The sequence below is a fragment of the Falco rusticolus genome, chromosome 8 (genome assembly GCF_015220075.1).
Source record: "Falco rusticolus isolate bFalRus1 chromosome 8, bFalRus1.pri, whole genome shotgun sequence".
NCBI lineage: Eukaryota > Metazoa > Chordata > Aves > Falconiformes > Falconidae > Falco > Falco rusticolus.
The window spans coordinates 37,789,912-37,815,830 of NC_051194.1; the positions used below are offsets into that span (position 1 = coordinate 37,789,912).

Consider the following 25,919-nt stretch of genomic DNA (forward strand, 5'->3'; position numbering starts at 1 on the left):
TGACAGCTGAGAGAGGAGCCTTACTTCTTAGTGCATTCCAATATACTCTTACACAGGGAATGCCAAGCCCAGCTTTCTCCATGGCATTTTAAAGCTACTGTATTTCAAAGGAGTCACTTGGCTGTGAAAATATGGAGTTTTCTGTTTCATTCAGAATGGCCTAGCAAGGAAATGCCCAACTTTATCCAGCTGGTTTTCTCCTTATACTTGTCTATGGGGGGACAGTTTTTTCGTAGTGTAGATTTGCAATGTACTTCACCCACCCAAAAGAACATTCCTGGGTTTTGCCCTCTCTGTCTGCACCTAGCAAACCACTCCCAGTTAACAGACCGATGGACAGTGAGACTACATGATGATTTGGATCAGTTTGCCAATAGGTAAATACCACCCACCTCTTCCCTTTTGCTGGGCTGGTTTTCTGCTGGATTAACTTGAATGGAAAAGGGTTAGGAACAGGAATGCCAGTTCCTGCTGCAATGTAACAGCCAGCTCAAGCCACAACAATTCACCCTCAGCTTTCCTGCATATATATTTCATACATTTAGGAAAGGAGCAGCCCAAAGGCTTTACAGTAAGTGAAAAATATGTTGATCAGAGAAGTGCCATAGCAAGCATTAGTTGCTATTGAAAAGTACTAGACCATATTTCTTTGCTTAATGACACACATTAATCCTCCACTGAAATTGCCAGGGCTCTCCAAGCCAAATCTGGTTTTAAAGGTTTAAAATATAGTCCAAACCATAAAAATGTAACATTCTGACCAAAAAAAGGAGCTGAAAAAAATCTCAGCAATGTCTCTTTGGTTTTTCCTTTGCTGTTTATACCACTAAGGATATCATATACAAGCTTCGAAATGGTTGCAAAACCATGGCATTTTTTAAATTGGTGACCAAAATATTAATATTATCCAAGTACCCACTGCTACTTCTGTTTTCAGTCCAGTTTCCTAACGAAATGAGTCTTATGTGTTCCTGCTGTCTATCTGTCTGCATAATCATCTGTTCATCCATCTGTCACCTCCCATCAAGAACTTTTGGATGCACTGACCAGCTTCAACCAGATCTGAAAGAGAAACAGAAGCCCCAGAAATTATTATCATTCTCCAAGTTATATGAAAGTCAACACTTGTCTACAGAGAGCCATTCAAGTGAGCAGTAACACAAAAAGGACTCTGTATTAGGAGACTAAACTAAATGGAGTTCTTTTCTAGTTAGAAATGTAGTAGCATTAAACTTTGGCACAATAAGATGGCTTTTATAAACATGACTGCAAATAGCAGGCAAAAGCTGAGTGTAAGATACTATTTAAGCACCTGCAGGGGAGACCTAGCCCTTCTGACCAGTACATGTTGAAAGGTCTGCAAAAAAATCTACTGAATAACTTATAGAAAGGCTAAGCCGTCAGCACAGGCTTTGGAAAGGGCTGGGATTTATTTTCCCTAATTATAGATATATCTATAATATATAGAAAGCTAGACTTCTAATCTAAACTAATCTTCTGGGTTTGCTGCTTGGTTGGTGAGAAAAGAAATTCCCAGTCCATCCCCCAGGATTCATCCCACCTCTGTTGGAACTGAATGGATCTCCTTCAAGAAGGCATGTTTAGAATAGCATAGCATAGAATAGAAATAGAGTAGGAAAGGGGAAAGGGGAAAGGGGAAAGGGGAAAGGAAAAAGGAAAAAGGAAAAAGGAAAAAGGAAAAAGGAAAAAGGAAAAAGGAAAAGGAATTAAGAGTTCCAGCTGGCCGGGACCTACAACAACAATCTTGGCCAACTGCCAACTAGTGTCCTCTCTGCAGCACCTGTGGAGACAGTTCAGACCACAAAGACTTCTTTCCAGCCGTCAAACAGCTCACCAGTCTGGTTATCTGCTTTCCATCTACATGGGACTTACTATTCCTGTTTCATTAGGAGAGAGGAACATTACTAATGGGTTGTTAATGAATTTCACAGCAATATTAGTCCTGTGCTGAAAAACATTCAGTATACAGCTTCAATGAAGTTTTTTCATGCTTAGCTCTGTTAATGCATTCAATATGCTATTTGTCAAATAATGCCAGACAACTGTCCAAAAATAATAAACAAGCAAGATATTTTTCTTTTTTTTTTTTCTTTTCAACAATTATTGCACAATCTGTCTAGAATTGCTCAGATAAATGATAGATGGCAAAGAAGTTTTGCTAAAATTGCTCAACTCAATTCAGACAGCTTGGACTGATACGTAAATGCTTTTGAGATAATAAAATGGGCTTTGTCTTTTTAAATGGAGCAGATATGCAAATGAAATATGAATATTCATTGCAGAATCCTTGGAAAATGGGAAATGTTGTTGCCCTGGGCTACTATTTGCCTTGCAAGTTTCTAAGGTGTTTCAACACGTTTTATTTTCTTTGTTCAATATGCTCAATATTTAAAGCATTTGGAAGATTGTTTCCATTACAGGTATCTCCATTAATAATATTAACCTCGTCAGTGCTCCAGGAAAGATCTGTGTCCCTAAAGAGCATATGCTAAACATCCTGACATTTCCACTTGCAATGCTTACTACAGAGTGCCTTAGGCAAGCACTGGTGTAGGAGCTGGATGTAGATGAATACAATTCATATCAAATAAGCTAGAGGATGAAGCACAGAGAGTTCCCGTTTGCAAGAACTGTGTCACCTGTTGGACTGCTTTGCTACAAAATATTGGTGGTGGCAATGAGACATAAAGGAAGAAACCTGGCCACGTTGGGAAAATAATTATGCTTTTCTAAGGAAAGTAGACTGGCACTACATTCTTCGCATTGTCAGGATAATATTTTTGTGCGTAACTGCAGGATTTTGCCAGGCTCCAGGTGATTTCTAGATGACATCAGCTGTAATTTGATCATATCACCTGTAATTTAAACACAAAATCAAGATTTTTCATCTCAAAATGAGAAACAGACTTTATCAGCCTGAATAGAATAATCACCACGTTTCTTTCCTTGCATGTGTGTGTTCATTAAAAGAAGTTTTCTGCCAGCAACAGAACCAGTGAAATACTCTTCCTTTTGGATTTATGTCTCTGCTCCCTAAAAATCCCAGCCCCAGCATACAACAGCTCCATCCCACAACAGCTCCCCATTCAACTCGCTGCAGCTCCTCTGGATCTACATGCATGATGCCTGGAAAGCATGTGCTGCTAAACAGAGCTTAAAATTGCTGAGTCCTTGCCCCCGTTCCTTCACTGCTGGACTACTCTAGTCTTCCTTTTCTTTCCAGCCTACAGTTTGCATGAAAATGGAGGCAAAGTGCTTATGTTTGCCTGCTCTTCCTTTAGAAACAGTTGCAGTTTAATAATGGAGTCAAAACCTGTGAAGGTTACAAGGACATTCAGGCACACAGCAGGGACAGAGAAAATTGATGCAAAAATGGTGCCAAATGTATTCAATGGAAATATTTCAAAGACTAACAAACATTTCAGTCTGTCTTAGTTAGGGGGCCTCATTTTAACTGTTCGTCTTGAATAGTTCCATATCCATAAAAATGGGCTGTTTCAAATGTAAAGCCTAATCTTGAGAAGTTATTAAGGTCATAATGTCAAGCACGGCAACATTAGGAAACACAGAGATCACCTTATCCTCTGATGACATGGTCAAAAGACCCGAGAGTTGGGACTGGGGCTGGTAGAGCTGTTAGGTACAGATTAAAAGCACATCTTGGTAAATAATTACAAGGAATTTAACAGTGTCTTACTGCATTGTATAACCATTTACACAAGGGGTTGGGAAGGAATTGTCATGTTCTCCAAAACCTCTTGGCCTCTGACTTTCCACTCAAAGGTTCTGGCTCAAATTTTTATGCTTATGTTTCTAACTTGAAAAGTTTAGGTCACCAAAGTGTGCTTCTTTCATGCACTGTTCCTCCAGAATTACAAGTTAAGTATCTGTTAGAGGTTGCCAGATGGGCTTTCACTATGTTCATAGTCAGCTCCTTTGATTACCTATGGTCATTTGTAACATTTGTAATAGTTAATCAATTAAGACAGTGACTCCTTTCCATTCAGCTTTGATCTCAATGAATGAACAAATGGCTGGTTTGTTCCTATTTTGATTCAGCAAAAACTGACTAGATCTTAAAATTGTTGACTTTGGAGGAAAGTCAGGCAAAAATTATTTGCCAGATAATGTTTCTTTCAAAACTTTCCCAATTAAAAAGTCCCCAAAAGGAGTACTTTGGTCTGATGAAGGTGAGGGAGGTGGGAGGAGGAGGGACATATGCAGGGAAACATCCAGCTTGTGGACTGTACCTTATGGATTGATTCATACCCCTTTTGTCACTCCTTTAATGAAGCAATACCAGGTCAATTCACCTTCCCCAGCAAGATGTTGTATGTTTGGTGCATGAGCCAACTTTGATGGTTCTGGAGGAAAAATATAAATGATGGCCTGGTTACATTAACATATTTCCATGGAAAAGTAAGGAACTTTTGGCAGTGATATTACTATAAACATGAGGCAGACAAAACAGGGCACAACTTGGAAGTTGCCACACACAATATTTTTTGGAAAAAAAAAAAAAAAAAGACATTCTTTCAGGTCCACACACTTCACACACCTTTGTTTGATAAGAAGGCAGCATTGGCTCTTCAGACATCAAGCAGCTTTCCCATAGGAGCACAGCAAAAACCCACCACTATACATGAGCAGCAAGACCACCTCTGGGTGGGCCTTGGTGGCTTCAAACATCCCATCTCTAAAACCAAGATTTCTACAGCATCCTTTTGTGAGCTTCACTGCCCTCTTGCTAAGGAGCTCCAGTGCCAGGGAGGCAGCTCCTTTCTCCAACTTTTCCTTTGCTCTGGGTTTCTTCACTGGCCCTGAATCCTTCTTGACTTCCCTGATGCTATAAGCAGCAGACAGATCCATCTGAATTTCTCTGCCAGTTTTTTACTGTATATATACATCAGTGTGAACACACAGGACATGTTAAATATCTGTTACAAGGGAGGGCATGGGCCTACAATAAGCTCTCTCTCAAGCACCACACTGTACGGGAACTTTAAGGTTGTAACATTTAGTACTTCTAAGGTGGGATTGCCATTTTAATGCTCTTACTGGATGCACTTTTCTTAATTGCCATCAAAATCGGTAGTTGGTATTCAGCTACCTTGAGTTAAGGAGTTAAAGGACTCTAATGTATGCTTCTAGTAAGTGCAAATAAAATGAAAAGAAAGAGTATGTGGTTCAAACCGAAAAGGGAATTGGGGATGGAGGGTTCTTTGGAGGGGATAAACAGAAGTTTGATTTAATTGAAAAATCTGTGCTTTTATAGATTATGTAATCCTTTAAATAATTTTCTTCTTTTATTTTTTATTACAAAATATAGAAGGTCTGTTCAGTTTGAAAAGATCCTTACTACTTTTCACTTAAATAATTTCCCATATTTCATGAATATTTCCTCCTTGTCCCTCTTTTCAGTAAGGATATCATATGATTATTTTTTACAAGCTCATTTTTAATGTCTTTCCATCTCTGATTTTCCCCAAGACTCAAGTGCAATTCAGCTTCACAAAAGAAGGAAAAACTGTGTGAGTGAAGCCTTTACTTCCTCAAGCATTAGAAAACATGTTTTCTCTTATCTCCTTTATAACATTCTAGAATGGTACAAAAATATTTTGCTGACACTGCATACCAGAATCAAATAAGAACGGCTAAAATTGTGTGGCAACCCTAATCTAATTAAACTAATTTGACAATATCTTTTTATAATCACTTTATTACAAAGTTTGAAAAGTCTTGAATATATTTTTATTTTAATTGGATGAAACTGGATTTTATCTTCTCAGGACTAATGATGAAGTACTTGCTAGCTAGAATAGCAAGAGGATTGGGCCCAGTGCATTTTAATTTTGTAGATATTTTTAGTCAGCATGATTTACCTCACATTTGCAGCACTGTCCATATAATTACCAAAAAGATCATCTGGTTGTTGTTGTTGTATGTCACCATTATTGTCCTTATAATAATTTAGTATATAAATGGAAGCCAAATTATTCTGTCTCTTTTCCAGATTGACAGATGAGAAACTGTTCCTTAATTTTGAAAGAACAGCCTTGATGTGTTTTATTATCTAATGGGAGATGGTGATGGCTTTTTCAGCAGAATGTGTCAAATTGATGGGTTCAGGCTGATGACCCTTCAGGATAAGAGATGCCAGCTCTGGCAGGGCACTGCACACTTAGTGGCAAATATTAAAATAGGTAATGACTTTTTTTTTTAATCCAGAAAGGCCTTAGTGCAATGCATCTGATATTGTAACACAGGCCAGAGAGCAGCTTGAGCAATTAACATACTTTTAACATGAAGTTTTCAGAAGTTGGTTCAACTTGTTTTTACACATGCAGCTGCAATGAACCAGTTCTAACTATAGCTTGTAAATTAAATCAGTGTGCTAAGGTTAATAGATTAATGATTTTCTCATGAATGCAAGGTATTGGCAAGGCACAAACAGAAACCAAAGGGCAAGGAGGACTTACCACCATTGCATAAACAATGGAGATGTTAAGACTTCATTAGTTCTTCCATACTAAATGTGTGGTAAGAAAAGTCTTGCATCAGTGGTGGCAATAGGGACACATTAAGACTTGCTTTTACAGTCAAGAGGAATGATGACTGCAGAAGAGCGTACAAAGCACAAAAAGAGCCCCTGAGAAAGGAACAGTTATAATAAATACATTTTAATATACATAATATTAAAAAAAAAAATGCAGAAATTATAGTAAAGGCTTTTAACAATTGCAGAAGCTTCCTGGTAGACTCTGTACATTCCTCAATACTTCCAGAGGTTTATGTTTTACTGAACCCAGTCAAATACCTTACTATCATTTTCAGTGGAAGCAATTATACCAGGGATGAGTGCTTTTGAAACTCCAACTAAATTCTTTACAGAAAAGGGCAGTCTTCCTTTAAAATTACAACTTTTAAAAAATAATGTAAAATTAGTATGGTATGTTGTATTAGGTCAATTGATACAATCCAAAAGATAAATAATAATTTACTAGACTCAGTATTACTGGGTCAACTGTATTTCATTAATCTCCAGTTATACTTAAAGCTCTCTTTCAAATGTATGTATGTCTGAAAGAACAACCAGTATGGAGGCAAAATCCCTCTCTGAATCCCATTATTATCTGGTGTGAACCATGAAGTGGATATTATTCAGTTTGAACATCTCCCTTGTTTACTGGAAGTAAGCAGATAGATTTTACTACTATTTAAGAGAAAACCATTAAACATTTAATAGTTGAATTCAAAAGCCTACAGATTGCTTATGTACCTGCGACAACACAGTCAATATTTGAGGTGGTTCTACAAAGCACATCCATAGGTATACTGAGATAAGGTTGGGTTGTTCCTCACCTGGAAAAGTCCCACTAGCAGCAGTATTTTTCATAAGGTGGTTAGGTGAGCTGATTGAAGATTAAATCTTATGGCGCATTTCCTAGTCTGCACACCTAGGAAAGCCCTAAGAAGGAAATGACTGTCCTAAGGAGCTCAGCTCATTCACAGGGATGGAATGAATTTCAAGCATTTCTTATGCAATAAACAGGCACATCAAGAGAGAAAATGAGTTGCCCAAGAAAGCGCTTAGAGACCTACCTGAGTGCAATTTAGCAGCCAAGGCTTTGTCTGAGATTGTAACCCCAAGCAGGCAGCAATGGAGCATCATGATAAGAGATGGCTTACGTTGCTAAGAATGAAAAGCGCAAGCTTGTGGGTAGGAAAATCCTGAAAGGCAGGAGCAGGAGCAGTGCTGCCTGACTGGTGCTGAGTGACTTTGAAAACTGGGTTGTAAAAGCTGCTTATCACACACAGATATCTGTATATTCACTCAGTTTGACTCACCCACTCCAAAACAGCAGCATTACCCACAGCTGCAAGGAAATTGTGACAACACAAACTGTAATCCGGGGTGTGTGTCTTTCTGTATTCGACACTACTTAGCTTTAATTTGGAGTTTTATCTCAGGAAATGAGAGAGACACTGAGAAGTTTGGGGTAAGGTCTGTGTTATCCCATCAAATTGCCCTTCTGGATTTACACAGCAGAGAGCTGGTAATTTGCACCCTGGTCTATCCCGTATGATGATTCCCGTGCATTCATATCAAATGTGCTGAATGGGGATCCCTTTGCAGCTACAGTTCTCCTTTCATGCTTTTTCCATGTATAAATCCATAACAAGCAAATATGTAGGTACTTCAATTGCTAACTTACAGTGTTGAGTGTAAAACCACTAAGGGTGCAAGTACCAAATGTTTGTGGGTTTTGGTTTTTTTTTTCTGGAAACTCCTTTAGCCGGCAAAAAATTGATGCCTGAAAAACTAGAAAGCTTGAACCTCACTACAAGTTTATCCCGTGTGTCACTGACAGTAGCCACAGAAGCATGTGTCATTGTTTTCTGCAAGTAGTAGGATCTGAAATTGTGCTTTCTATGCTGGATGGGAGAAAGTATTTTGGGAACGAATATGGCTCTTCCCATCGTCATTTAAGTTGAATAGCTTGTCAGTTTGAATGCCTTAATGTGGTAATGCTCCTAAAGTAGCTCACTGATAAGTCTTGCGTCTTTATCAGGATTCTCATAATGCTTTGTGTTTTCCTTAAAGATCTGCTTCCTGGTGTCACAAAAGCATACCAAAACCTCAGTTTTAATCGACAAAGCACATTTTCTTCTTTGGAATTGTAGAGAAGGGCAGGGCAGGAAAGTAAGGCTTGAATGAAGCTCAGGTATGAAAGAAATGGCAAATAAAAAAAAAAAGTTTTAAATTATTTTAAAGCCAGTGTCATAATTTTTAAACAGAAAGTGACTTATGGCTTTTACTGGTTGAGATTTGTGATTTAAAAAATAAAAGAAACCATTGCAACTGCCAGGAGAAGTGCATAGCAAAACAAGGAAAGTGCTGAACCTCAAACATTTTCACTGTTGGACCTGCCTCCTTCCAACAAGTGCTCCTCAGCCAAACTGGAATGGGATCAGTTTAAGCTAGAAAATACCTCTCAAAATCAATAAAAGTCAAGTTTTATTTGAAAATTGCAGCTGGAGGAGATGCTTTAACAAATTTACCAACAAATTTAGCAGGAAAACTCACCACTGACTACATTAAGATAAAAGCTAGTTGTACTGGCTTTTCACCTTTGAAGTGCAAAGCCAGAGATCTGCCTGCAGCATTTAAGTCAGGAATATTCCTAGGGTTTTCAGAAGCTGCTGCTTTCTCATCATGATTTGATTGATGAGAATGAGACAGGTAGCAATTGTAGTTCTATTGCAAAATTCCTTATCTGTAAGTTTATGGGCAGAACTGGAATTTGATGAATTTCAGGTCATGAGACAAAGGCATTTCTTTCCCTTCATTCTGGCTTTTAGAAATATACTTTCCAACAACAGGCAATTTGATTTGTATGTTCTATTCTTGATTTAGCCAACTCATTCTGATGGCCAGAGATTTTATGAAAAACAAGTTTTCCCAGAATCTTTTGATTTCCGTGTGTCATGGCAACCAATAGCACTAAATAACAACGCTGTCTAAATGCTTTTGAGACCAGATTGTAGCTATGGACAAGGGCCAGTGTAACAGTGAGAGGAAGTTTTGCAAGGACAATTTAGCAGCAGATAACACAAAAGATGTCCTTGAAACAAGGGAAAATAACCAAAACAGGTGCGACAGCAGTTACTGAAACACCATCCTCTGAGTGCTCTGACTGCAAAGGAGAGCAGAATAAAAAAGGTACAAGAAGGCCAAAGCCTACAGCCATCAGCTAAAAATTCCTCCACTATGATAGATACCTTTTTTGCCTCAGAAGTGAAGAGTCAGTCCCACAGTAATGCAGTGTATTTCTCACATAGACTGAGCTGAAGTTTAGAGAGACCATGCTGAGGTTCCTGACCAGGTGTAGATTCTTGTCTGGATAGTGGCTGTTGTCTCACCTCTGCTCTGGGAAGACGGCCTCATTTCATGAGCACATGCCTTGCATTTTCTTCAATCAATTTTCATGAAGGCTGATACTGCTCGTATCAAATGACACTATCTTCCTTTCCCCTGCCCTGCCCCTGCCTAGCAATGTTTTGATATTGCCATGAATTACTTCAATGTTTTTGGACAAAATGAAATTTCAGAGGCTGTGAGACAGGCATTGAGGGTCCGTCTCTCCCCACCAGCATTGTTGCTCCAGAACTGATCTGAGGAACAGATCCTGGCAACTTCTGGTCATTGGCAGTCACTGCAGTGTCCTGGCACTCTGGATAATGCAGCAAAAAGGCCACCTGGGAGAACAAGCAGCCTGTTCTGTGGTCACAAGTCAATGCACAAAGGAGAAGTCAGACTCTCATGCTTGCAGTAAAATGGGAATTGTGGTGAGTAAAGCCACATCGTGATGTTAGCCAGCTGCTGAAAGGCCCAGCATCATCAGCTTAGCAGATCAGTGCCAACTACACGATAGCTCAAGATGGGTCCAGCATCCCTCTGGAAACTTAGAAAGTACAGTATGGAAATAAAAACTTTTCTGCAAAGTGATGATACTGTAACCCAATATCAAAAAGCACTGTGGTGGCAAGTACTAGAGATAAGGCACCTGCTTGTTATCTGCATCTGAGAGGCACCTGGGAGCAACAGGAAAGAGCAGAGAGCTGCTTGCATGCCTTTTTATAATTAAAGGGATAATGATTTGATCTGGAATTAATGTTTGGAAGCAAGCTGTGTGGCTAGGGAAGCACTTTAGAATTCACACCTTCAAGTATTTGATTGTTGTAGAGGAGCCTGCTTTGTTGGCATGCAGCAAATATTTGGTATATAAAGAAATACAGAACAATTTGACCTTGAAGCAATTAATCTCTTCTGAGGCACACGGGTTTTGAATGGACGTAGATGTAATTAGAGTTTTTAAATTACACAAGGTGTGCTCAACCTTTCTGTCAGTGTATAGCTGGAAGAAAGTGTGGGAAGGATCTCTAGGGGAAAGGAAAGTATTCCTGCTTTCTAGAAAAAAAAGCATCTCCCATGTTTGGGAAGAGGGTGATTCTTTGACTCTCAGCTGTCCTCAGTTTATTGCAATTTGATATAAGAGACTGCTCATGAGTAAGGAGAAGGCTGCTGATGGTGTCTTATGCTTGCATCATATATCACAGATTTAGCAAAAGAGTCAGCTATCAGCCATAGTGCCACTGTTGAATTTATAGAAGGATTTGGAATTAGCATTTTTACCTTTTCCAGAGAACTTTTCTATCTACTGTATTTACCAAAGGGAAATTAAAAAAAGACCTCACATAAGGCTCTTTGCCTTGTTCAGAAATAAATGTCATTTAGAATTGTATAAATAGTATAATAATAAACAAAGAAAGGAGTGTCCTGTCATAAACCTAGCATGGAAAAACTCCAGGAGTTCATCACCTTCTCAGTCATCCATATAATTCAGGTCTAAGTGTGCTGATACCAACAGCATGAAACAAGGAGCAGAGAACAAGATCAGACTTGTACCCTGATCACCTAAGGGGAAGCTAGTGAAGAAATGCTTGTCTATATGAATTGACTTTCACTTGAGGTCTGTATCTAATAATGAGAGAAAAATCCTCACCATTTTTTCGGATTTGTTTTCCTCTCCCCTTTAAAATACTTTGGCTATTCATTAGTTGTTTTGGATATTCTTAGTAAGTGCTACAATTACGACAAAAATGTAATTAAAATTCTAACTGCTCTTCCAGCAGCTTACAACATTTCAGACTGATTTCCTACGTCTTGACCATGTCTCTTACCTGGTCAGGTACTTCTTTTTTGCATTTAAATTGCAAAGTTATCTTTTTTATATAAATTATAATCCAGGGAAGAATGTAATTGGATTTATCAGCACCAAATTCAAACTTACTCTAAGTGGGGACTATATTTTATACCACGCACATAACAGGCTTGCCTTCATTCCCAATGTAAGTTTAAAAGAAAACAAATGCTAAGATTAAAACCAGGGTATTGCAAATAAATAAATACTAATTGAAATCAATAAAGGCAGATTAATTTGCATCAAATCAAGATCCAGACCATACTCCAAAGAGCCATAAATGGGAAAATAAATAAGCACCAACATTTTTTTCCTCAAAACTACCTTTCTGAGAGGCATTGCAGTACCTAAACCCTCTTAATTTAATCATTCACTGGAGGATGTTACAGGTAAGTGCTCATAATAAACAGTGGGTGTTTCCCTCAGGGCCATGATAGTTTGCATAATGTGCTAGCTATTTATTTTCCAGTGTTATGGTGACAGAAAACTGTTACAGTACAGCTAACTCTAATGAGAAGTTTCATAAATGTCTTTTGCTAACAAGAGATCTAATTTAAGTTCTGAGTTTCAGAGGTTAAAATAATACAGCACCACCAGTACAGTTACTGCTGTTACATATGATCCAATTCCTTTTTCTTTAATTAACTTTTGTATGTTCTAATCTATTTATAGATGAAGACATCGAGACCCCCACAGCTGGAGCAGATGTGGCTGTTATTGGAGGTAAGTAGAAGACCATACTAAGCAGCACCATTAGAATTAAAACAGCAGGTTAGCTGGTTTCTTGCATTTTACAAAATCCCTGCTTTGGCTGACAAGGCAACAGGAGTGGCACAATTAGAGTTAATTAGGCCAGTGGGAAATCTGCTCCCAGAGGGGCTATTGGCAAGATAACAAGATGAGATAATGAGCATAAACCATATAGAGCAGTACCAGCCCCATCCATTCCTTATTTTAGGACAAAATACCCAACAGTCCAGCAGCAAAGTCAACTTCTGATATTCTTCATTATTCAGTGGGCCAAGATTGTCATTTAATACAGAACTGGTGTAACAGCTTTGATTTGAGCCATTCTAGCTCATACCAGCTGACCCTTTATTGTTACAGAATATACCACAGTGCATTTCCTGGTGTTCCATTAAAGCTCTCTCATCCATTTAAACTAAATACAGTTGTCAGGATAAATGAGCAAAGCTATGTTCATGGAGAAAACCTGTCTTTTTATTTTTATTGTGTTTGTTCATTTCCATGCTAACGCACTAATTTCAGTCATTCACAAGAGGGTATACCAATCATTAGTGAAAATTAGTGAGGTTCTGCTGTTTTTCCCTCAGGTTCCATCTCTCGTAACTTTAATTTCAGCTTTCTATGAACAAGTAGCAGGTAAATTGATTTGTACTTAGTCCCTTAGGCTTATTAGTACTGTGCTACATCCAAAGCCTATTAAAGCTTCTTGTGTCAAGGGATACCAGTGAGGTCCTAAAAATTGATGAAGCCCCCACTGCAACTATGATGCTATTATAAACCTAAAGTTCTTCGTACAAGTAATTTCATTTCTGCTAGCAGTAACCTCACTTTCCAGAACCGGACACCATAAAATCTGTGGGATAACATTGCAGCCATGTTTTTTAAGACATAATTATCATTTTTATTTACCCTGCTAATATTTGCCCATTCCCATGTTTTCATGCCAACTGGATATCCCCACTCAGTTTACTGAAGCTGAGAAATCTAAAGCTTTTGAGATACCCATTCCTGCCACACATCTTGACCACAGCGGACAGAGAAGAGATACTGTGTACATACACCTCATAGTCTCTGTAGAATAGTAGAGATTTCCAAGGAGCAATTCATCTGACCAAATGTAGACATTCAGTTCTAGAAGAGGAATCAACCTGCACACATACCATCTACTGACAGTAGAAGAAGCCCAAGGGGAGTAACTTAGATGAAGCCTCCTGAACTGTAAATGCCTACAATCAGTCAGATTACTTCCTACTTAGTGCGTCCTCATAGCAGCTTTATACTCCACATATGGGATTTTCCTAGGAATCTCCTGTTCTGGTGCTCTTTACTGTGTATTTCTTTAATGTTTGGTTTACTCCTGGAGCCATGTGAATCTAGAATCAGCTCAGTATCATGTACTTGTACAGAATCACAGCTAAAGCGTTTATTAAGTGGATCCCAATTGTATGCAAAAACTGTTAAAAAATTAAAAATCACACAAGTTGAATAAACTTCAAATAATTTATTTTCACAATTCTTATGTGAACAATTTGATCTGGGAGGAGTGGGATGCATCTTGTAATTATTTAGCAATGGACTTGTCAGGAGTACCTCTCTTTTATGGACTTCTACGTTTCACAGTAGGAAAGAAAAAAAAGGAAAGAGCTCTGGGAAGCAAGGACACACAGTGTTCTCTGCACAACCGCTCCTGGAACTTAAATTTACTTTCCTTCAGTAGGAATGCTTCCTATCACCATTTAGTCTTAAGCACATTTGGGTTACCTATGGAAATTTTTGTCCAGTCAACACATTGCCAGTAATTAGCCTTAGTCCAGGAGACAGGGAAGATCTGCCCAGAATCCTTTTCTCCTCCCAGGTGTCCCTTCCACGTTCATTACAATCAGGCTTTCCTAATCAGAGCATAGCACGAAATGGCAGCTTGCAAACAGAAAGCAGTACTGCAGCTACACAGCTCTGCTATTTGTTGGACGTCTCCTAAAAAATACCCAGTGCCCTGTACTTCTCCTGATACTGAGGATGTTTTTGGAGGCAGGGCCAGGTTACCTACACACTTGCCTGGACATATTTTTCTAGAAGAATGAGAGAAACCTATTTGGGTTTTCCTTTATGTCCTCTTATTTCTTCTCATTTTGTAGTGAACTTGTATCTCCAATGAGTTCAACAAAATCAAGCCATTGATTTGAAAGAAAGCTAGTGAGAATTTGACCTGCGTTCCTGCAGTATCCATACCCCATCTGCTTTTTTTGCAGTGTCAGGCTCTGTTCTGGCTCTGGCCACCACAACATGCAAACACCTTATGATACACAGGCTTCTCCCTATCAAGTAATTAAAGTTGTGATGTCTGGCTGTGAGACACTGCTTCTATTTTATTACTGGGAATACATTTAACTCGTCTTTTTCCTCTAGGTGTGATTGCTGCGGTGGTATTTGTCCTCATTTGCCTGCTGGTGGTGATGGTCCGGTACATGTACAGGCATAAGGGCACCTACCACACCAACGAGGCAAAAGGAACTGAGTTTGCTGAAAGCGCAGATGCTGCTTTGAAAAATGACCCTGCTCTCCAGGAAGCAGTGGATGAGAGCAAAAAGGAATATTTCATCTGAGAGGCAAGGATTTCCATGGAGACTTCCCCAAGGGAATCAATCAGAAATGCTACATCAACAGAAGGGCTGAGAGATGGATAATATGAGGAGACAGGCAAGCATCCTAATTGAAAAGTATCTCTTTACTTTTTTTTTTTTTGTCACTGCGTTGTTTCTTTTCCTCCACCGGTGAAGAACTAAATGCCAGATACTTGCCTGTTGATTTTATTAGCAACACAGCTGGTCACAGTTGAAATCAGTATCAGATAAGAAGAAACAAAATCTCAGTATGAGTGATACACCAAAACCAGGTACAGATAGCAAATGTCAAGCCTTGACATTTGGTGAAAATAGCAGATGCCAATGGAAAACACCCTCTTAGAGCTAATGATGCATCCTATGTTGATATGATACAGAACTACCTGAAATTGAATTTCAAATGGTCACAGAACAAACATTAAACTAGATAAAGCTGATGTAGCTGCAACAAAAATAGCTTTATAGCCCAGATATCTCCCCCTTCCCCTTAAATGTGCAATTTTATGGGCACAGGGGACTTTGCTTTGTTTGTTTGGGGATTTAGATTGGGAATTTTTACATTGTTTTTTGGATTTTATATATATAAAAGTCAAAGACACTTCAAAGAAATAAACTGAAAACATGGAAAATGTAAGAATGAAGGATTTTTTTCTAACTTGCTCTGCATGGCAGCTTGAGAACTGCAAAATGTTGGAAGTCACAATGTAGTGTATAATAGTCAGTGGACTTACAAATAGGATTCCAGTTAGTTGGTAAGTTCCCTGCATGCATGCATAAATAGATAGAAATTTAAAGGTAAAGCATTTTGGTTTGAGCAGGCCTTTTGAAACAATGGAGCTCAGTTAGATTTTTTTATGTAAGATATTTTTGCCTGAGTATTTATTTATTTATTTTGCATTGGAAAATTCTCTTGAATGCCCGCCAGCAGAATTTTGGGTTTTTTCAGGGAGAGGAATTCAGTTCTGGTGCAGATACAGATACAGATAAATCTTTCACAAATGCAACTATAAGACTGCCACTATAAATAAGCTTGTTCATCTGCATCCCACTGGCTTGTATTGATGTCTCCCTCTGTATGGCCTCTGTATTGTGCTAGGTAAGAGAATTATACCTACGATCGATGCTTTATTATAAATAAATAAATAGATTAGTCATGGTGGGCCACATGAAAAGATCTTGTTCCTCGCCTAAGAATTGACAGTGATGAGTTTCTTTACCCCAGTAAGTTGGCTTCCTAATTGGAGCCCACAATTAGCTCTGGAAAGGGGATAATTGTTCTCTGCACCTGCTCATCCCCAGCTGTGATGGTGCCCTGGACTACTGAAAATAGAGGGGGAGAAACACATGATAACAAATAAGACATTGATGAGCTCTGCTAAATTCAATATGTTTTTTCCTGTGTTTTAATCTATATATGTATGTACATATATATAAAATTATCTACAACTGTGCTTTCAAGTCATTGTTGATGATCACTTGTGCTCATTTCTTGGCACTAAAGCTTGGAGAGCTCCTGGACTCCAGTATTCATTATCAAAAATGGCCACAAAAATGCTGGAAGAGAAGACAGATCTGAACAAGAAAAGGGGACTCAAGTGACAAAATGGGACAATTTTGTCTTTTAATCACAATCTCAGTCTTTTCTCAGTTCCTGAAGGAGATGGACTCTGAATTATTCTTAGAATCCAAATACCTTTGATTTTTTTAATCTTAAATCCCTGTGTGCTTGCATTATAACCAAAGAATATCATAGTCGTGCCAAATTTACTAAATGCTGAAGATATTTTTTGTAACATACTATTGCACAACCATGTTGTATTCTGTGGCTAGCGCAGTATAAAATGCACAAAACCCAGCACTAGTAGAGCTCAAATATTTTGATATTATGCATCTGACTCTTTCTTCTAAGGTACATTACTATTTTATTCTTTTTACCACTTTTTTGTAAGATATCTGGCTTTATTTTTCTGGGACAAGTGTTGGAGAAATTCATTAAACTTATCTGTAAGACTGAATTTGTAAAGCTGAAGACCCCCGACCCTCCAGTTCAATAAAAATGTAAATATTTCCTCTGAAGACAGGGTAAATGGGGTGACTTGAGCTCTGTGGCATCTCCCACACAAGGTGTGGGAACACCAAAACACTTTCCTGCAGTGCTAGCAGGACTTACAGAGGACTACTAGCCTCTTGTTTCCTTTCATATATGCAGAACCATGTAATGTTAGTTTGGCTGTTAAAGAAAATTTACTTTAGAGGAAGGTGTGAGGGACATGGGGAAGAAATTCCTGCCTGTCTCCCCAGTCATGAAATTCTGGTTTTTGCTACTTGAGCCTGCTGATTATAATTAGACAACTGTGTCATACTTGATACACAGGAGGACCTGAATTAGTGTCTCTTTTGGGGTGCGTGTGATTTTTGTAATTATGGGGTGAACTGAGACAGACTAACTGTCCACGCTGGAACTGTAGAGACCAGATTTTCTGGTGGTACAACATAAGTTCAGTGGAGCTCAGTCAATTCTTACCAGTTCAGTCAACACCAGGCTTTGTGTCATTGCTTCCCCTAAATCTGAACTGAATGCAACTACGGGTCTTTGACTATATCACTTCTTAGTAGCTTAATTAAATCTCTTTATCCCATTTTCCCTGTTCATCTAGGCTGACAAACAGTTCAAACATAGAGGAACAGCTTCCCTGTTGGTAACGAGCCACTTTGAATACTTCCAGAGCAGTGACTATAGCAAGAGCTGTGGTTTCAGTTAGCTTATTTTTCACAGTATCCTTTTGGGTTCCAGGCCTTTACATATTTGGAAATGACTCAAGCACACTGAATGGAGAGAAAAGATGGTTTGTGAAGATTTTCTAATTATTTGGGTTTTTCAGGACAAATTTTGCTTTGTAATGAAGAAAGCTCATGACATGTGATGACTGGCAGACTCTAATGGCTTCATCCTGCTATTTTCTACTTATACAATAACTCTACTGTCTTAAGTCATTCAATGTAGTTGTGAAAAGAGTGCATGACAAACTTCCTATAACATTTAGGACTAATTAGCAAAACATCCTTCTGCAAGCAACATGCTGTGCTAAAACAAACATCATGTGCAATGCTGAAGCATCCCAGTTGACAGCCATAGCTTTTGATCACTGATGATGAAATGATTTTTACAATTTGCTTCCTGAATAAAATTAAAGAAACAGTTTCTTTTTCTCCCACATACTTTTACCCCAGGTCTCTCCACTGCTGTGGCCTGTTGTCCCGCAGCTCTCTGGTGCCCCATCTCCCCAACTGTGACTGCCATTCTTGCTTGCTGTCCCCCAGGTTCCTATCTAGACCCCTACTGCGTTTCCTATGGCAAATGATTGGCCATTTACTTATGCATTTATTTATCTGGTTTTATCCATGAAGATACCATGTCCCTCTCTGTCAGACCAGAACCAATTTTCAAAAAGGTTTAGGTTTGGATTGCCAATCCTGTGTCAAATTTGGTCAAACATGACCAACCTGACCTGAGATTGATTTACAGAGTCATCATGTATGCCACATGTTGACAGAAAACGGGCTTAAAAATAGCACTGCAAGCTCGGTAGTTAGTCAAATTTAGTGCTATAAACTCCAGTGTTCACTAAACAAGGGAGTAGCATGATGATCCCTCAAGCAACTTGTTTTTTTCCTGAGGCCTTAATGCCCTATGAAAGATTGTTGAATCCCACTTTGCATAGAAAGCCACAGGTCTACTTTTAAAAGTATAAGTCATTTTTAGATGATGTACAGGAAAGCTGTGCATTGAAATAACCAATATTTGCTGGGGCTGGAATAGAAAAGTTAAATATGATCTTGTAGGAACATCAGACATTTTTAAAAGATATATGGAAATGACAAGAGTTAAACACAAAATTTCTGATTATGTGGGCAAGCTTTAAGAGTGGGTCCATGGAGCTTTCGAATTCTCTCACTGGAAAAACCCATTGCTTTCAAAGGAATATGAGTCTCTTTTTAAATCATCTCTTGGGAAACTTGAAAACAATCTTCACAGATTCAATATTCTGCTATTCTGCTTTAACATATGGAACTCAATTTCTTCTAATTTTTGGAGCATACCTGTACAGTCCTCCCCTGCACAAAAATGACTGCTAGACAGTGTCAGCCCCTATAGCAGCATTACAGCTCAGCAGAGTAATTCTGCCCAAAAGCAGCCAGTCACAAATGCGTGTCTGGCCACCCATTGCTGGACCCGGTATGCATATTTTTCTGGGGCTTGGCCTCTATCATTCCAGGTTTTCCTGAGATCCAATGTGACATTGCACATTAATGCAGTCCTGAGGAGGATTTAATCAGCCACTAGTCAAGGTAACTTTTTTTTTTTTTTTTAATTTTATTTTAGAACAACAGGACCAAATCACTTTGGGGGACTATTAAAAGTAGTTCCATTGGATCCCTCAGAACATTAATATCAATTTTTCTCTTAAATCAAACCTAAGGATCATTGGTGGAACACCAGGACAGGAAAATAAAATAATATTAAAAAAAAAAAAAGGGCTATTCCTTTTCAGCAAGGAACGCAGACAAGTGCTGAAACATTTATAGCGGCAGGAAAAGTAGAATAGCACAACTAGCTAAAGCCTGTGAGGATTCCTCACAGAATACAGAGAACATTTAGACAAGATGTACATTCATGAAAATATACAGACTAGGAGAAACTAATTAGATGCCACTAGAGATGGAGAGCAGTTTTTCATCAAACAAAATAGATATTGCTGTTTGGAGAAACCGAAGTGTATTTACTGAAGGTAACTGCTGACTTCAAATTTCTTTGAATTATATGAGGTGTTTGAATTCCTTGCATGTGCAAGTCCAATCAAAAAATGCTGGTAAATACACACCAAAAGGGTACTCACCTTAAAGTGTTAAGAGCTGTTTACTGCATTTTCTAAAATCTTTCACTTCCTCACATAAGAAAACTTTGTATGTTTAGAAAATGCAGAAGCTTCACAGCAGCAGTTCATGTAAGGCAGAAAACTGAAGAACACCTGCACAAGCAATGAGCACACATCTGATGTCTGGAAATGCAGATAGGTGATAAAGGAAACTAATGATATCAAACAAAAACGTACATGGTGAGTAAAATTTCCAACCATGTTACAAAGGAATTAAAAGTCTATAGTAGTAGAGGTCCTTCTCTAGTTCAAGGTGGTAATAGTGTCAGGGACTGGAAATAAGGAATCCTTATTCTACAAAACTGTTCCTTGTGTGGTTGGGATAAAATCCCACTGAATTCAGCATGACAAGAATTTCACTGACTATATTTATTCTCCCTAAAAAAAAATGCATTCTCATCCATATCAGAAACACACTAAATTAAAGCAGAAATCTTTGTAAGTGCTGATCTTTCAGCATAACCTCTTGCCTTCACACCATTTTTCTATTGTTTTGAACTGTATGTATGATGAAAAATATCTGATGCATTGTATTAAAGTCTATTGGAATTGCAGTAGTGCTATGACAAGAACAGAGAGTACAGGACATTCAAAGCTTACTGCTGATTGTACATTAAAACTGACTATAATGTTTGTATTTACCAAAGCTATTCAAAATACATTACACTGCTTGTGTAAATCTACTATATTTTGAATTGAAAAAAGAAAAAGAAGCTAAAATACAAAGAAACAAATAACTTTATAATTAAAGTTGTCATTTTCAGCATTTAAAAGACTGTTCTCATATTTTTGTTCTCTTTTAAAATACCATGAACTTCTAGAATTGCCAATTATGTTGTTTTAATAAGAATGTAGATCAAAAAGGAATAGTAGGCTAGAATTTTTCTTAATAGAGCATGCAAACCCTAAAAGATATACTGGTGGTGTTTACATTAAAAAAGCAACAGAAGCTTTTGATAGATTCAAGAAGGAATCAAACTTCAAATAAGAAATAAAACAATAATTTTCTCTGAAAGAACATTACCCCGTGAATGCCAGTGTGGACCTGTACACAGTGTTCTTAAAAATTCTAGGCAAGCTTACAAACATCCAATGGGTATTTACTGATGGACGGCCTGCCTTTCACCCAACTGCTACGCAACGTGAATGCTTCTGCTTCGCTCTTCATGCTTCCCATAGAATTCCTCTTTTATCTTAATATATCCCTAGTTAAAGAATATTCAGATGCTTTGCCTAGTATAATACGTATTGTAATAGACTCATAGAATCATTTAGGTTGGAAAAGACCTTTAAGATCACTGAGTCCAACTGTTCACAATCTAGCCAGTGTCACCCCTTTTTTCAAAGATCATTGCTGTTAGTTGGAAAAAAAATAAAGTAGATCTTTAAGTGAGATGTTATTGGGTCAAAATAATGCCTCAAAATGGTGAAAATCTGGAGGATACCTGAAAGACAGTGGATCCTCTAAGTTTTAATATTCATAAGTGGAGAAGTTGTGGTAAGAACAGCTCTTCCAATGGACCTTTCATGTGGACTTCGTTGAGTAGGGCTGTTTAGAGGCTAGCAGTAGCCAAATGGTTCATCAGCAATGCTCTTGCTGGGATGAGAGGCAGAGGGGTAAGACTACACACTGGATTCTCTTATTATCCAGTGCCTTACAGAAATTTGACCTTGACTTCATACCACATGACAATGGGATTAAGTGTTATTGGAGGTACTTCAGCAGCCCAAATCTGTGATGGATTTTGCTGTTACCAGTGGCACCGCATGTCATGCCGTTCCATGGAGACTGGCCATAGACCATTTGTGAGAAATAATGAAAGTGTGTCAGTACCAAATTAATCCTTCACGGATGACCAGCAGCTGACAAGCTTACAGCAGAAACAAAGAGCTGAGTAAAGGAAAAAATACCAAATGAAGGGACGTACGTGAAAATAAGAGTTTTCAGTGCCATCACACAGCAACATCTTACACGTACATATGATTTGCTTCACACATTTTCTATCATCGGTGCTGAACCTAAAGCCTCAGTGCAGGATATATAGACTACACTTAGAAAGAAAAGAGTCCAGACCCTGCAGTAGTGAACCTGCCTCCCAGCAAAAATTTTGATTAACATTTCTATTTCAACTTAAAAAAATCAGAGAAAGGTGTAATACCTCAATCTTTTGCAGCTGGTCTTGCCAGGGCTACATGTAGAGAGGTTTCCTAATTGCTGATGTTTGGTTAATGACCAGAAAGACCTGAGTGGTCACTCAGATCCCAGTATCTTGGAAAGAAAGTATTTAATCTCCTTGAGGGATTGCTAGCAGATTCACATGGAAGCCCTTCTCAATGTGACATATGGATATGCTAATAAAATGCAACTCAACACCACATTCTTGGTTAGTGGGAACAATCATCTTTATTCATTCTAACACCTAATGGAGTGATCAATAGCATTTTAATAAAGACCACTGTAAGTCATATTTAACTCAAGTAAGATTTTATATTGCATTTCAATTAAATACGCTTTCTGCCGTTCTTTACCATCAATTTCTGCTTTCCTCTCCATTCATAAATTTTTGTTTCACAAAAGCGTGTGTGACCCTCAGGGCTCTCCATACCTTTTCTAATATTCCTGTAATGTAATGCACAAATACAGCCTTATGCTCAAAAATTCTGCTATAGAGGTGAAATATTTCCATTCCCTTCTGTTCAGCAGCAGCACAACTTCCCTACCAGAACAGAAGCTGAAGAATCAGAGTTTATTACATCTCACAGTTTTCTGGTAAAGGGATAAAGACCATTGTTCCATGAAGGGAGCTCAGGACTGTCAGTCTTCTTGCATGACATGAGTGATACTTCTGACACTGGGATGTAAGAAAGCGGAATGAAAAATGAAAGACACACTGCAGAATCAGGAACAAGCTGATTCCCCTGAACACCAAGGTGCTGAACACTTGCCAAAAGTTAAGCCACAAGAATCAGTCATAGCGACTTGCGCCCAACCCCCAAAGAATTCTTTTTCTTAATCTTCGCATTCAATAAGTCTCTCCCCTTCTTCCCCTCCAAAAACATCTGGCAGATGCGTTTAAGTTTAACCAGATCTCTCATCTCTGAAGTTTCACTGGCTGCAATGAAAAATGAATTACAGGTCCAATGAAAAGAGCAAATAGTTCAGGATCAGATTACTTTAAACCTTATCTGACCTACCAAGTCAGCTTACTCACTGTGCCACTCAGAGGTATAAAGTTACATGGACTTTGAAAGCCTGTCCCAATTTTTTCATCTCACCGCAGCCCCCGCAATCTAGTTTTTGCCCTCCCCTCCTGTAGAGTCAGGAAGTTTCCTATTAGATTCTGGCTGACCTTTTCATAGATCACATCTTCAGGGGAGGGAGGGTATTGTTGTTGGTTTGGTTGTGGGGTGGTTGTCCATACAAAAAAAAAAAAAAACAAAACTCATAACTTGACAGAACAGTTTCATGAAACCCCATTTGGTAAGGCATATCAGTAAGGAAGGTAACGGTATAGCTGTGAAAGGTCACATTCCCAAAGGTCAGCCTCCTTACCAAAAGCAGGGGGACACAGAACATCTAAAAGAAATCATTTCCAGAATATTGTTCTGGCATGGAACAAACAATTATCATTTTTATAAACCAATTCTTTGGCCAAAGTTGAATTTTTATTGAAAAAAAAATCGCCTCTTAACTCCTCATAATTGTCTCCTCTCTGCAATAAAGAGTAAATAAATAATCAATCCGAGAGAAAAGCATTTTTAATCAAACAGATGAATGAGAGGTCATTATGCACTAAAACTATTTATTTTCCAGCAGTTCTGTGCTGCAAGTAGAGTTTGTTAACACTGCACAAAAGCAAAGTAATATTTTTTTTTCGCCTTCCCTCTGCAGTAACGTTCATGGAATGTGTTTGTGTCATTTTATCTAATAAACATTTTTCTTGTGCAGTGTCTTCCCAGGTCTTGCCCTCTCTCTCTACGTACATTGGATGGTTAAGGCGGAGCTGGGAAAATATGTATAATCATCCATTGCCTGGCTCTGAGTCCAGGCAGGAGTTCACATCTTCCAAGTGCTCTATCTTGTTTTATTGGTGTTATTATGGAAAATTAAACCCCTGAGAAAACGCTATACAGTTTCTTGAAATTGTATATTTAACATGTTCCTCTGTAGTCACTACCCAGATGATCTGCAAGAACCTATTCTTGCTTTTTATTTGTTAACAATCTTCCAACATCATCTTCTCCACCTTGTTCCTGTGTTAAAGACACTATTTCTTCAATCTTAAATCTCAGCCAACATTCTTCCAGAAAGCATGAGAAAATTACAGCCTCATCTATCAGTGCAAGGCTGCAGTTGGGTCATGGTACATTCTGTTGCTAGTAGCTGGTTTGTAGGATGTTCATTTCATTTTAATTAGCATCGTCAAAGCCGACTTTGGCTTTCCTAACTAAAGCTGGTCCTGTAGAAAGCAGGAAACCCCTTTAGATTCTGCAAGTAAACCAAAAATCTCCCGTATCTCAGGTAAAGCTCAAAGATTCCTTACAATAACAAGGTTGGAGCAATGTTGTCTTCCACAAAGGTGAGAATTTCTGCAGCTATACATGCTGGTACCTTAGAAGCCATTGGTCATAAAGAGAACTGAAACTGTGACTGTTAACAGCTAAAAGCAGAAGCTTCTCCAGATTTAGCTAAGCAACTAAAAGCTGTTCCAAAACACAAGTGACTTCCTGCACTTCTTTGTCCACTGCATCATGATATATACTCAGTGAGTATCCCTTTTCAATAAAACACAAATTTTAGTTCTCTTTGCCCCAGCCACAAATTGGTGTGAATATTTCATCCCATTGCAGCTAGAAACTATGTTTTAGGAGGCTCCCTTTATCTGTACAACATCTTAGAGACAATACAGGGGCACCACAAGCCTTCTATGAGTTAAAGAGTAGAAGAAAGACTTCCCCAAAAGAGCAGTTATATTTGCCCAGTACATTTTATTTGCTTAGCAAAGCCCATCAGGATAAGAATTAAGCATTTCCTAAGAATTATAAAGAAAAAGAATGAGTATCTGAAATATCCATTTGCAGCAAATTCACAATGAAATTGTTAAGTACTGGCTTATTTTACTAGTGGTTTCTGGAGTAACAAGGAGACAGCACTCTTATTAAAAGAGTTCCCATGTTAAAAAACCCACTATTAGTTACAAGCACTTGACATGCATTGTCAGTATTGCAGATATCAGGAGATAAGGCCCCTTGCCAAGGTGAACAACTTTCTAAAGGTATCATCTCGTAAATGCTTGGGGCCATAAGATTGGCTGACTTTCACGTAAATTGGGATTGTTATGGTTTCACATGTCATTCCAGCCGCATAGCTTAGCTGGTGAATTCCCTGGTAAAAGAAAATAATCCCTCCAAAGATATATAGCCTTCTGCTCTGTACACGCATGTAGAACATTGACATGCCCATTCCACTGTCATGTCAGTGGCTGCTGTGGCTGCTAAACTATTCTAATCCAAATCATATTTCCACCTACAGGCAACACCTGAATGTAAAACCACAGAAATAAAAAGATCTCCATGACTTGGGAGACAGCCAGTCGCTGTCTGTAGGTTTCTGCCTGTGTTTTCTAGGTTCTTGCTGATGGTGAGTGAGACAGCAATACCTCTCACATTTATTCTCCAAATTACATACCCTGGTTGCACAACACCTCACTGAAACAACCTTGCAAACCACAGAATTTCGTATTCCAGCTAACTGGACAAGATAGCAACACAAATAGTATTTCTTAAGGTATCTTTTTAACCACATATAGAGAAAGTTAAGCCTTACA

The 25,919-nt window shown here is 38.4% G+C and overlaps 1 protein-coding gene across 1 annotated transcript in view; it reads left to right on the top strand.

The window, feature by feature from the left end:
* The window catches only part of GYPC (glycophorin C (Gerbich blood group)), a 34,729-nt gene extending 14,889 nt beyond the window's left edge, over positions 1-19,840 (top strand). The window contains exons 2-3 of the mRNA XM_037397031.1: positions 12,459-12,509; positions 14,940-19,840. Coding sequence (XP_037252928.1) covers positions 12,459-12,509; positions 14,940-15,136 — 248 coding nt within the window. The 3' untranslated portion in view covers positions 15,137-19,840. The remainder of the gene's footprint in view (positions 1-12,458; positions 12,510-14,939) is intronic.
* Positions 19,841-25,919: the final 6,079 nt, after the last annotated feature.